Source organism: Camellia sinensis, chromosome 1, assembly GCF_055761805.1.
Source record: "Camellia sinensis isolate YWXY chromosome 1, ASM5576180v1, whole genome shotgun sequence".
In the NCBI taxonomy this organism is placed as follows: Eukaryota; Viridiplantae; Streptophyta; class Magnoliopsida; order Ericales; family Theaceae; genus Camellia; species Camellia sinensis.
The window spans coordinates 24749484-24762181 of record NC_138961.1 but is presented as its reverse complement, the minus strand read 5'-3'; the positions used below and the strand labels follow the sequence as shown (position 1 = coordinate 24762181).

The following is a 12698-nucleotide window of genomic DNA, read 5'->3' as shown; positions in this document are numbered from 1 at the left end:
CTTCAGGGGAGAGTCCGTATTTTAGTCAAACCTCGAGGGGTGTTGGTAATTTGTCCTTTTCTTATTTAATTATAAAATGTATATGGTACATATCTTTTGAGAGATGTATACCATATAATCTTTCCCATATATATTACATTCATCTCTCTTAAAATTTTAGAAAAATACAATTAGTCTTACACTTTTTTTTTTTGGACATAATTATACTAATAATCTTTCTTGAGGTTTTAATTTACGTTACCAGTTATCATTTTTCATTAATAATTTATTAGTCTTATATATGCAATATATATATATATATATATATGTTATTTATTTTCTACTAAAATTTATATTTATATTTATTTTAATGTCTAACTATCATTTGTATTAGTTCTAATTATTTTAACCTTATTAAAAAATATAAAATTATATAAAAAAATATATAATTAACTGTATTTTTTTAAAATTGAAGTGAAAATGAGTACAATTTACCTATATATAAGGTTGTTAGCATTAAAAAATAATAATAAATAAAAGAAGTTGTTTACATGAGTTTGTTACATTTTTGGTACTTTGGTACACACGTACAAGTTACTGCTCATATCATGTGAACCTCGTTGCAGTTATTCAAGGTTTTGATTTTTTTGTGGGCCCTACTTTGAGGACATCATACGATCCCAACCGTTGACCAAGGGTAACGTAGTTGTCGTTTCGACCCAAAAAAAAACTTTTTTAAATAGCTTTTGAAATTGAAATTTTTTTAGATTGGGTTTGACAAATTTTTTTTCTATTTTTAAAATTTTTAAATTTTTGTAAAAAAAATAAAATAATTATAATTTAAATATAATATTTTATTTTATTAAATTATTAAATTATTTATATTTTTTTAACCCCAACTAAGATAGGTAAACGAAACCTAATAATTAACAAAATTGACAGTGTGGTACTGAGAATAATTGTTCCACATATAGCAAAGTCAACGTTGTCCAGTCTTGATTTTCAATATCAGCAGTGATATCCCCGTCCATTTTGGGCTGTTCACAGCGTATACTACGCTGCCACGTGGAAATCCTCGTTAGATACAAGAGATGTATGTATATTTAATTTATGAATTCAAATATTTAATGCAAGATAATAAATAATTTGCCAATTTTTTTGTAGGTAAAGAGATATAAATTGCAAAATGGCCAAGAACTAGGTTCCAAAGGTTTCGCATTGGTGGTGACTGACCATTTTGGGTAAACTAGAGATATAAGTTTTGGAAATTGCTTTATAAATTAATAAGTTTTATTAAAAAATTATTAATTAATATGTCATGTAATAGTAAAGTATTAAAATTTAAAATTAAACACACTTCAACAATATAATAGATTCCATGGCACTTGACTAAGGAAAATTTATGAAATTTGTTAATTTTTATAAAAGTATCCATTACTTTGTGGACAACATGGTTCCCAAAACAAAAAATGAAAAAAAAATTACGATTATGAGATAGATTTTTTTTTTTTCTTTCATAAATGATATATATTAGAAGCTTACAAAAATAAATCGTTCGGATCATCACAACAGGATCTGTAATAGGCCTTGCAAGCTTTTCAAATTTTTTCAAGTTCAGATATAAACTTAAAGTAACCCAACCTAAATGAGCTAAAATTTATGACAAATTTAGAACCAAGGTAGTAATGCCAAAATTTGCTAACTTTAATAGCGTTTCCATTGGAGAACCCAACTATCTTATTATGGTTATAACAGTTCTATTAAAACTACTTTAACATGTATTGTAACAACACATATTAGCCATTAAATATTATTTGACAATCATTGTTTTGTACTTTGTACATAAATTTATAAAATAAATGTGATATAGGTCGAAAGGTACCATATTAAGGCACCGTTTGGGAAGGTGGGTTGGAGACTTTTTTGGCTATTTTAGCCACAAAAAACAAAATAGGCTATTTTAGCCATAACAAACAAAACATCACATCCAACCCATAATCATTACATTCTTCTCTCACAAAAAAACTCAAAAAAGCCAAAAAGCCAAAAAGCTCTTCCCAAACCAAGCTTTTAAGCCCAGGCTAAAATAGCCAAAAAAGTCAAAAAGCCAAAAAGCCAACCCACTTCCCAAACGGAGGCTAAGGTCACTTAAGTTATATTTAGGGTTGGTTTGGCAAGGGCTCATTGGGCTTTTTTGGCTCAATGAGCCATAAAAGACAGAATAGGCTCATGAGTCACAACAGACAAAACATCCCATCTAACCCCATAATCATTACACTCTTCTCTCACAAAAAAATCAAAAAAGCCAAAAGCCCTTCCCAAATTAAGTTTTTGAGCCCAGGCTCATATAGTCAAAAAAGCCAAAAAGCCAACCCACTTCCCAAACGGAGGCTTATAGTCCTTGAAATATGGTTATTTGGCAGAGATGATATGTTTCGTGTATTTGTGCAAGTTTGGTGAACAACACGTACTCTTAGGCGAAAAATGGCACATAAGCAAGTTCTCCTCAAACCATGAAAATTCACCTCATGTCAGTCCACCACACGTATAGCATACCACCGCTCGAGCAGTCAATATGGGCACTCAAGCGAGCCACCTTGGGAAGTGTGCACAAAATGTTTAGTGCATTTTTTTGAGAATAAAAGGAAGAAAAATGGACTGAATTAGAGTTATGAGATTTTCTAAAGAAGAAGAGAGACTAGGGTTTGGTAGAGAGGATTTTGGAGTTTTCAAGAATGTCTTCTATAGTGGCTGCTTCCTCTGCCTCTTCTCACTCATTCATGAGTGGCTAATTGTCCATTTTCTAGGATTTTAATGAAACACTGGCCAAATAAATAGGATTTTCCTTAGATTTTTTTTAATTGTTGTAATGATTTGAGTAAGCTGTGTGGTGTTTAAAAGATTTTTCAATATATTTTTCATTATTTTCTTTAAGTGTTATACTTTCTGTGATTGTTGAATGTTTTCCATACAATGGTTATTTTTTCTTTCGTATTCAAAGTATGAGATAAGTCATACTATGAGAAACGAGTCGTATTGCTATCATAGTTCAGAGAAAACGACTTATATTACTTGAGATGATTTGTGCCTATACATTGAATGTGATAATATTTTTTATCAATACTTTAAGGCCCCGTTTGTTTGGAGTTATTGGGAGGGGATTAAGTTTGATAGTGAGGAGGGGATTGAGAAAGTTTCTAATTGTGAAGTATTGGGTAGTTCAAACCAAATCACAATCGATTTTCAACTTTCAACCTTATTTACGTAACTAGTAGTGAATTCACTACCTTAGAAATTTTCTCCAATTAATATCTCAAATCTTAATTTTCTTTGCTAATTTAAGTTTTCTTATTCATTCCAATATAATTATCATCAGGCTTCTTCTCAAAATTAATTTAGGAACTTAGCAATTAAATTAGTTTAATTTTTCAATTATTCCTGTGGATTAATACCTAAACTTACCTCTATTCTACATAATTAAGATTCGGTTTAATGTTTATTTTTAGTGTTTATTTTTAGAAAATATATGAGAAGTGAAAATATCTTATAAAATAGTCACAGTAATACGTAGTAATATCTAAATTAAAAGTAACTAGAACAATTATAGTTGTTTTGAGAATATGGCTAAAAGTAATTTTTTAGCTTTTTTAATTTTTTTTGGATTATATCTTCTCTTTATTTTTTACACATTTTTTATTTTAAAAAAATCAAAAAAATTAATTTTTAACTTACTTTCAAAATATATTCAAATATTAGTTGTTGAATAATAATAATTATTCTTTTGAAAATAATTTTGAACACTTTGTCTAATTTGTGAATATATATATATATATATATATATATATATATATTTATTAGTTTGATTAACTAACATAAATGTAAAAAATGGACAAACAATCGGAGAGTTTGACTCGAAGAAAAGGAGATATTTACAAAATATTTTTATAATGAAAAATATTCAAATGTATGACCATGATTTTATGATAGTTTCAACTAATAAATTAACCTAATAAAAATTAATGGGGAGTGAGTGGAGTGAGGATTGTAAAGAAAGAGGTTGGAAATGAAAGAATGAATGAATTACAGCCTTGGTTTCTTCTTTTACTCTTCCTCTCTCTCCTCCTCTTCCATCACCAGCCAAAACCACTTTCTCTCTCTACATCTCCATTGCATTACTCTCTCCCTCTCTCTAGCCATTTGTCTTTCTTCTCGCCATGGAACTTGACAAGCGTCCTTTATATTCACCACCATGACTCTCTTTCTCTATCTATATTTCTCTCTCTCTCTCTCTCTCTCTCTCTCTCTCTCTCTCTCCTGTTGTAATGTAATGCAACTCCTCTGAGCTTCATTCTCACACCTCACTTCTATTTCGCTTACACTTCTCTTCTCTTTCTCTTGATTTCAGTGTCTATCTCTGTAATCTCTGTATCTCTTTTCATTCTTCCAATTCCAATTTTCAGATCTCAATCTCAATCTCTCTCTCTCTCTCTCTCTCTCTCTATATATATATATATCTTCATTATCGTCATCGTGGGATTGAAATTTGAATGCTCTGTGAAAACCACTGCGATTGAATATCAGTATTATTTGAAAACTAATTCTGAACCTAGAGAGAGAGAGAGAGATGTTGGATCTCAACGTTGATGTGGTTACGGAAGAATCAACTTGCGATGAGCTCGAGAAGAAGAAGATCGCGACGAGGAAGCTTCTGGAAGGTGATGATTCAGTAACTTCGAATTCCTCCGTTGTAGTCAACGCTGACGAAGCTCCGAACAATGCTGCGGACGAAGACTCCAACTCTAACATGATCTTTCCGTTCAATTTCGATGTGTTCAGTAGAGGCAAAGGTTTTGGAGTTGGTAACATCGTCGCAATCGGAGACGAATGTGACCGAAACTTGGCGCCGCTGCTGGTTACGAGGCAGCTTTTTCCTGTCGGTGATTCGGAGGAGATTGGCTCTGGATCGTCGTCGTCGGCGACCTCGTTGTTGAGGCCGCAGTGGTTGAATCTCTCGTTTCCGGACTCTGGAGCTGCGGCCGGCTTGAAAGCTGAAAAGAAGCCGCAGCCGCAGCCGCAGCCGGTGAAGAAGAGTCGGCGGGGGCCTAGGTCTCGGAGCTCGCAATATCGTGGTGTTACGTTTTATCGAAGAACTGGAAGATGGGAATCACATATCTGGTAACCTATGTGTTGTATTTTGTTTTCTTAATTTAGCAATTTATATATATATATATATATATAGATATAGATATAAAGGTTTATGAATGACATGAATTATGTACTTGGTTGGTCGGATTAATTTGAATTGAACTTTGTGTGTGTGTTTGTGTTGATGTACAGGGATTGTGGGAAACAAGTCTATCTGGGTGAGCAATTGATCTATTTGCTTGATTTAATTGCGATCGCAAAATTGACTATTAGTAAGATTGTTATGAACAATTGGTCTTTTCTGATTAAACTGTTTATGTCGGGTTGTTGTTTTAGGTGGATTTGACACTGCCCATGCTGCCGCTAGGTAAGGGCTTATTTTTTGTGACATCCGATATTGACATTCAACTAGTCTGTAGAGTTTTTTTTTTAATTTTAATCGTCATTATTCAGAGCATATGATCGGGCTGCGATTAAGTTTAGGGGAGTTGAGGCCGATATCAATTTTACTATAAAGGATTACGAGGACGATATGAAAGAGGTAGGCAAAAAATGGCAAGATATTGTTCACTTTTTTTGTCTTTATATTGAGCATAATTAATTTTTTGCAAGCTAAATGTCTTTTAATTAATGAACAGATGACAAACCTTACTAAAGAGGAATTTGTCCATATTCTTCGTCGCCAAAGCACCGGATTCTCTCGGGGGAGTTCGAAATATAGAGGAGTGACCCTGCATAAATGTGGTCGATGGGAGGCTCGAATGGGACAATTCCTTGGGAAGAAGTGAGTAGCCCTTGAACATAAAACCATTATTATTAATTAGATGATCTTATTGTTAGATATAAATAGTCTTGTTTGGGAAGTTGGCTATTTGACTTTTTAGTTATTTTAGCTTAGCTAAAATAGTTGTGTTTGGGAATTTAGTTGGTTTTTTTGGTAGTTGATTTGATAGTTATAAGAGGAAAGGTAAAATGATTATGAATTATATGTGACATTTTGTTTTATTAGGTATTTTAGCTTATTTTGTTTTTTAATAGGCTATTTTAGCCCAACCCTCTTCCCAAACACCCCCATAAGTTACAAACCTGGTAGATGATGTTAGGAACTCTAATTTGGCTTTTGAGAACTTGCCATTGTGATTTTACTCATACTGGATAAAAATCTAGGCTGGTAATTTCAAAGCAGAAATGCTTAGGGACCCTTTTTATCTATGAGATTATGATGTTTGCTTGCAGGTATATGTATCTTGGGTTATTCGACAGTGAAGTAGAAGCTGCAAGGTCCTCGTGTTCATGAATTCATATTCCTTGACAATTGGATTTCTCATCTGAAATCTCTAATTTATCGGGCTTCATCCAACAAAACCTCTATTTTAATTTTTTTGAATCCAGGGCTTATGACAAAGCAGCAATCAAATGTAACGGAAGGGAAGCAGTCACCAACTTTGAGCCTAGTACCTATGAAGGGGAGATGATAAGTACGGATGCCAATAATGCAGGTACTGTTCTTCTATGGTAATTTGTACTTTATTTGGTTTAACATGCAAACCAAACCAACAAATTACCTGATTAACAATTTTATACTTGCTACAGATGGAGGCACATCTCAGAATCTTGATTTGAACCTCTGGATTTTTCCACCTGCAGACGTTCCAAAGGGTAATGTCAATGTCAGAGATATCCAATCACATTGTGCTGCTTGTGAAATGCCTGATGGAAAAAGGCCAAAGGTAGATCATTGTCTTTTTTCCCTTTGTCTAAAAATTTTTTATGAACTCATTTTGACTCGGTGAAAATTGAGATCTTCCATACAGCTTGCTTTTAAATTATTTGTGCACTATAGCCATAGAGAGATTATTTGTCCTGGATAGGAGCTTTGTTTGTCCACTATTCAATCACTTTCAGTTGTTTTTCATATGTGTGGCTGTTTTGAATTCTCTGTTGTGTAGGTCATGATCTTTGTATTTACTATAAGCTCTTGATAGATCATTGTCTTTTTTGTATTTTACAGGTTGAGAGCTCTATTTCTACTCCTATGGATGGACAAAACACCCGTGGTCTAACAATGGCATCCAAGCACCCTCCAATACGGTCTGGCATCTATCCCAGTTTCACACCAAACTATGAGGTGACTATCTACTATCAATTATGTCAAATCTCATTTTACACAACTGATTCACCAATTCTACCTTTTAAATCATAGAGAAATGCAATCCTTCTAGGATAATATCACATTCTATATACAGTAATGATTCCTGGAGTTAGGTAAGCAAGCAAGCATTCCATAGCAAAAGTCAGGGCCCTTGTTTTAGCAGATTGGTAAATAACAAATGAACACCTCAAATCATATATTAGCCTCCTAACAAACCTTCTGATTGATTAGAACTTCAGTTTAAGCTTTTGTTTCCTTTGGATGTTGTTGTGTCTACACAAGTAGTAGGACCAATTATTGCCCACTTCTTTTTTTGCTCATTCAATAATTTTAACATTTCCCTTAAGATAGAAATCTATCATATCATAAGATATATTTAACATGTATCAATATACATATAGGGATTATAAAATCTTATGCACAGCCAAAAACAAAATATCTCATTCTCTAAGGTGGGTAGCATGTAGTGTTGGACCTTATTTCCTCAACTACCATCTCATCAATAGTACTGGTCATAGGCCACAATTTTGTTTGTAAATTATTCTCTCCCTTTTTTTTTTTCCCCTTTTTTTCACCCTTTTATGTTTATATACATGATCCAGGAGACATGAGTGTAGATTTAATTTTATGTAGTTTCTCATTTGACATTTCATCGAGAATTAGATTTAAAAGTTTTTCATATAACAAAAAAGGTTGGAAGAAGAAACTAAAGACGCAAACACAAAGACAAAGCAAGCTGAGCATCTAATTTGGATTCAATTCTTCTACTTGCACAAAAATCATTCACAAAACTAGACACAATACCCCAAAAAGGTGGGACCCAACTCATTGTGTCCGGTTTTGTGTTCCTAGACCATTTCATTTGGATTTCCGAGAAATTAATGGTGTTGATCATCATCTTTGGTTGGACAGGAAAGAGCAATAGGGAAGTCCACTGAAGCCCTTCCTTCGCTGGCATTCTCAAACTGGGCATGGCAAATGCAGAGCCACAGTGTGGTTAGCCCAGTGGCACCATTCTCTACTGCAGCATCATCAGGATTCTCTTCTCCCAACAGTACAGCCGCTTTGCCAGCTACCTTTCCACCGCAAAACAAGACGGCGCACAAGCTCTACATTCCAACACCCACCACCAACATTTCCCATTTCTACAATCACTAGAGCTGAAGCAAGCTCCTGGCTTCAATAATTTGTTTGCACAATTCTCTTTGGAAGGTCAGTTGGGCCGGTAATTAAGCTACAAAATTTATGATGAGTGTCAAAATTTGATTTCTGTTTTAGTGTGTAACATACACATATAATATGATGTATAGTTTGATATTTATACCTTGAAGGACTTGCTCTGCTATAATTGTGGTATCATCACCATTCTCTCCTAGGAGGCTTTCATTTTTCACCAATAAGAGAAGATTGTATCTTCACATAATGATCTGTTTGTTGACTCAGCCATTATAGCTGTATAAGCTTGAACAGTAATCAGCCAGAGGTGTTACATTCAAGTCCCCGTGTGCCTGATGTGCTGTGCTGCGCTGCCTTATGGGCTCATTTCGGAATTCGTTTTGATAATCCGAACCGTTTACATTTTAGAATATATCGAGTAAAAGATACTTGTAAAAAAATCAATGTGAGTAAATAAAAGGGTTAACGATATCTGATTAAGTTGATTTTTTACAAGTATATTCTATTTGATATACTCTAAAATATGAATATTCCGAATCATCAAAACGGATTCCAAAATGAGCCCATAGGGCAGCACAGAAGTTTCACCTGATATATGAGGGTTGCTAGTGGTTGCACATATATGATATTTTACCTCAGGTCTCATCAAACGTGACCTCTCTATCACACAAATGTTTCTGTGTGCTAAAGAACTCTATATCATGTAGCGTGTATTTTTTACTTTGATTACATGATAGAAGTGTATTTTTTACTTTGATTACATGATAGAAAAGTAATTAAAAACAGAACGACAAGAGAAATGGAGACACAGGATTCGATCAATTCTCTTCAAGAGTTCTTCCGATAAGGGACCATTCGAAACTATGTTTTGTTTTTATTGCCTAGGAATGAAAATGGTGATTGATTTTATGTCATCTTTTAAACCAGTAGATTTTTTTTGCATTCTTGTTAATGATGTGACCTTTTTCAAGGAAAAGTGGAAGAAACAATAGTGGTTCCCTCTCTCTCCTAGTAGGTTGGAACAGTGGATATCCAGAATAGATTCGAAAGTTACCCCAAAAAATGAAAGTTGGAATATGGTTTTGAAGTGCAGGCCTGACCCATTAAGAAATGGGTATCTCCCTACCAAAAAAATTAGGAGAAATTATATTTCAATGGAGCAGTAGAAAAAAATTTATATTTTCATAATGATATAATCTTTCTGTATGGATAGTGTAAATTCATTAATGTATTTGGTGCAACTATGATTTTTGTTTCACTACTCCATATATTTGCAATTTTCTCAAAAAATTATTTCATTTTATGATGGTACTATGTGGCATGATTTAAACACCCAACATAAAAATAATGAATCCCAAAAAAGTTGAAAATAATGAACAAGAAATTAACCATTCAGTGATAGTTTCTAAAAGTTATTAGAGATTTGAGGAAAATTTTATAATTTTTATTATTAATATTTATAATTATTATTCTAGATTCTCATCTACCCTATCTGCATCCAAAAAATTTCTCATACCCTTTTAAACCTTTGATGCCAAAAGTTGTTGCAGACACAAGTGGATGATTTGGGACAATCTTTCCTATCTCTTGACTGAAAATTCCCAACCCCTTTGATTATTCCTGGAAAAGCAAGTATTCCACCACATCTACCCTTCTTCTGTTTTTTTCAGAATTGTGGTAAGATCAAGAAAGATACACAGTTATAAATGAATATATTTGTAAAATAATAAGGAGTGCATATTGAAAATAAATTGAAAAGGAAGAGATTAATGTTGTGTTTGGTTGAGGGATTTAGGGAGGGATTTGAAAAAGGAAAGGAAAAAGGTATGTGAAATATATGTATGTTTTATTCATATTTCACCTACATTTTTCATTTCCTTTTCCAATTTCCACCTCAAATCCCTCAACCAAACACACCATAAGAGAGTGCATATATATGCGTTCAAGAGAACTGTGCAACGTATCTTCCACACGTGACAATCAAGGTGAAGAAAGAAAGAATTCCACCAACAAATATTAGGGCAAGGGAAAAAAGTATAACTCATCTTGGAAAAAAACATATAAATTTATTTTATTTGATATTAGATATCGTCTTGGGAGAATGGAATGGCGAAAAAAGATCATGTAACCAATTTTAGGACTTGTTTAACTGGATTATTTTCTTTTTCTTTTTCTTTTTTGAATGAGGTGGAATGATTTTTTTTTTTTTTTCGGCGTAATTAGTAATGCTACAAACAGAACAATCCCTCCTTTGAATTTTTAAATTTTTAGAAATTGAAAACAAAATAGTTCTTTACTTGCATAACAATCATTTAACATAAAAAGACTTTGTTCCTTATTCTGTTCAAAAAAGACTTTGTTCCTTCTCCTCTTCTTTTCTTTTCTCTGATGGAGACATTACATACTTATTTTAGTAATTAAAGGATCACAGGAATATTGTACCATTCTTAGTGTTGTTGTCCAATGAGTTCTTAAAGCACTACTAAGATGGAGATAACTTTGATAAGATTGATGATATAAAAACAAAACAATCATTGTGATATTAAATATAAAATGATTTTGACAGAAACCCAAGTTTAAAATAAATAATCCATAAGGATGGTCTTTAATCCACATAATCCTAGTAGAGGATTTTGTATTAAAAAAAAAAATAACAGCAATATTCCTATGATAATTACGATTAAGTTGTAGTTGGATTAAGAATCTAGAAACAGATTTGCAGTAGAAGAGAGAGAGAGAGAGAGAGAGAGAGAGAGAGGTGAATGAAATAGAAGTTTTTTTTCAATTTTTTTCTTCTATTTTCATTTTCTTTCATAAATAACCCTTCAAATCTTTATCCATACACACCGCTTTAAGGGCCATTGTGAAAGTTTTTTACAAAAAGCCCCCGGCTAAATTAGGATATTTTTAGATACATTTATGAAATTTCTCTTCACACTCACAGAGTATGTATTTTAATTTGGAAAAATTACAGCACAGTAGGAGAAATAAAAAAAATTATAAAAACATATGGAGTACAAGTGATTTTGTGATGGGATGCAAGTCAGAAACTGTATCCTTCCATATTTGTGTTTAAAAAAAAAAATTTGCCCCACTCCCCCCTTGCAATTTTTCTACGTTAGGAAAGAAAACTCTTATATATAAAGGGTTTTTTTTTTTTTTTTTTTTTTTTTGTGGGTGTATTTAGAATCTCCCACTAAACTAATAAATGTCCGAAGTTAGATATGCCGATGCTGATGCTTCAACTAGGCCATTTTAATTAGAAAATATGTCATGACTAACCATATTTTTCTTCTTTTTTTTCTCTTTATTTATTTATTTGTTTATTTTAAAAAGCATGGACATAACAACAAAATCAACTTGGGCAATAACACCAACCCTTTTGTGTGCTAGACATGTTTTCCTATTATTAGCCTGTCAGAGGTTTTTAAAAAATGTACACAACACTCCCAATGGTTGATTTCACATCTAACCAGTACTTCGTTTCCATGGGAAATGCATGTGTAAGTTACAAGTACAAAACACAATTTTTGCTACCCAAAGGCAACCTAAAAGTGCTACATCTTAGTGCACTAATAATTTGATAGAATGAGCATTTTCTACAAAAGAGCATCAATCTCCAAATTTCTCAATAATTATTTATAATTTTCAGAAAATTATGTGATATTGTCTACGTCGGTACTTCAAATCGTTACTTCAAATCAATCACGAAATAATACTTGCCAACTGTTACAACTGTCACTTAGCAACTCCCACTTTCTATCTTCATAGGAGTTGATTAGATATATACACTATTTCAAATTCTCCACAAATATATATATATATATATATATATACACGCAAATTGTATTTTCACCAATACCACCTGTCCCTGGGAGGCACACTAGCACTAATCCAGTCCCACCACACCTCCCAAAGCATATTTGCTCAATTACTTGCTTTTACTTTATTATCTTTTGAGTATGGAGTGAGCAACAATGCTAGAGACCTCTAATTTAGAGGCTCTAAATACACCTCTAATGAGGTGGAAAAGGCAAAAAAAAAACAAAAAAAACAAAAACCAAGACACAGCACTGATGTGGCAGTGGGTGGGACCCACTACCACATCACTAGTGGTACTTCTAATTAGAGGTCCCAAGCATTTTTCTTCTCCTATTTGTGCTTTATTTTATTCTATTTTATTTTTCCTTTGGCTTGTCTTCACCGAATCAGAACTGCTGTAGACAAGGCAAACAAACTTTTGCAG

At 32.9% G+C, this 12698-nt stretch overlaps 1 protein-coding gene across 2 annotated transcripts; it reads left to right on the top strand.

Annotated features, from left to right (window-relative positions):
- Nucleotides 1-3997: 3997 nt before the first annotated feature.
- Nucleotides 3998-8699, top strand: LOC114322584 (APETALA2-like protein 3). Of its 2 annotated transcripts, XM_028269922.2 has the most exons (10): nucleotides 3998-5154; nucleotides 5317-5342; nucleotides 5461-5491; nucleotides 5578-5665; nucleotides 5763-5908; nucleotides 6361-6405; nucleotides 6517-6623; nucleotides 6718-6854; nucleotides 7136-7252; nucleotides 8189-8699. In XM_028269922.2, exons 1-10 carry the CDS (start codon nucleotides 4604-4606, stop codon nucleotides 8432-8434), a joined length of 1494 nt encoding a protein of 497 aa, XP_028125723.2. In that variant the 5' UTR covers nucleotides 3998-4603; the 3' UTR covers nucleotides 8435-8699. The 2 variants fall into 2 exon arrangements, with proteins under 2 accessions (XP_028125723.2, XP_028125724.2); XM_028269923.2 differs by lacking the exon at nucleotides 6361-6405 and having other exon boundaries at nucleotides 4000-5154.
- Nucleotides 8700-12698: the final 3999 nt, after the last annotated feature.

Coding starts and splice junctions, on each gene's coding strand:
- LOC114322584 (XM_028269922.2), top strand. CDS start 4,604: ATGTTGGATCTCAACGTTGATGTGGTTACGGAAGAATCAACTTGCGAT. Junction 6,406..6,516: donor AGTGAAGTAGAAGCTGCAAG/GTCCTCGTGTTC, acceptor TTTTGAATCCAG/GGCTTATGACAAAGCAGCAA. Junction 6,855..7,135: donor CTGATGGAAAAAGGCCAAAG/GTAGATCATTGT, acceptor TGTATTTTACAG/GTTGAGAGCTCTATTTCTAC.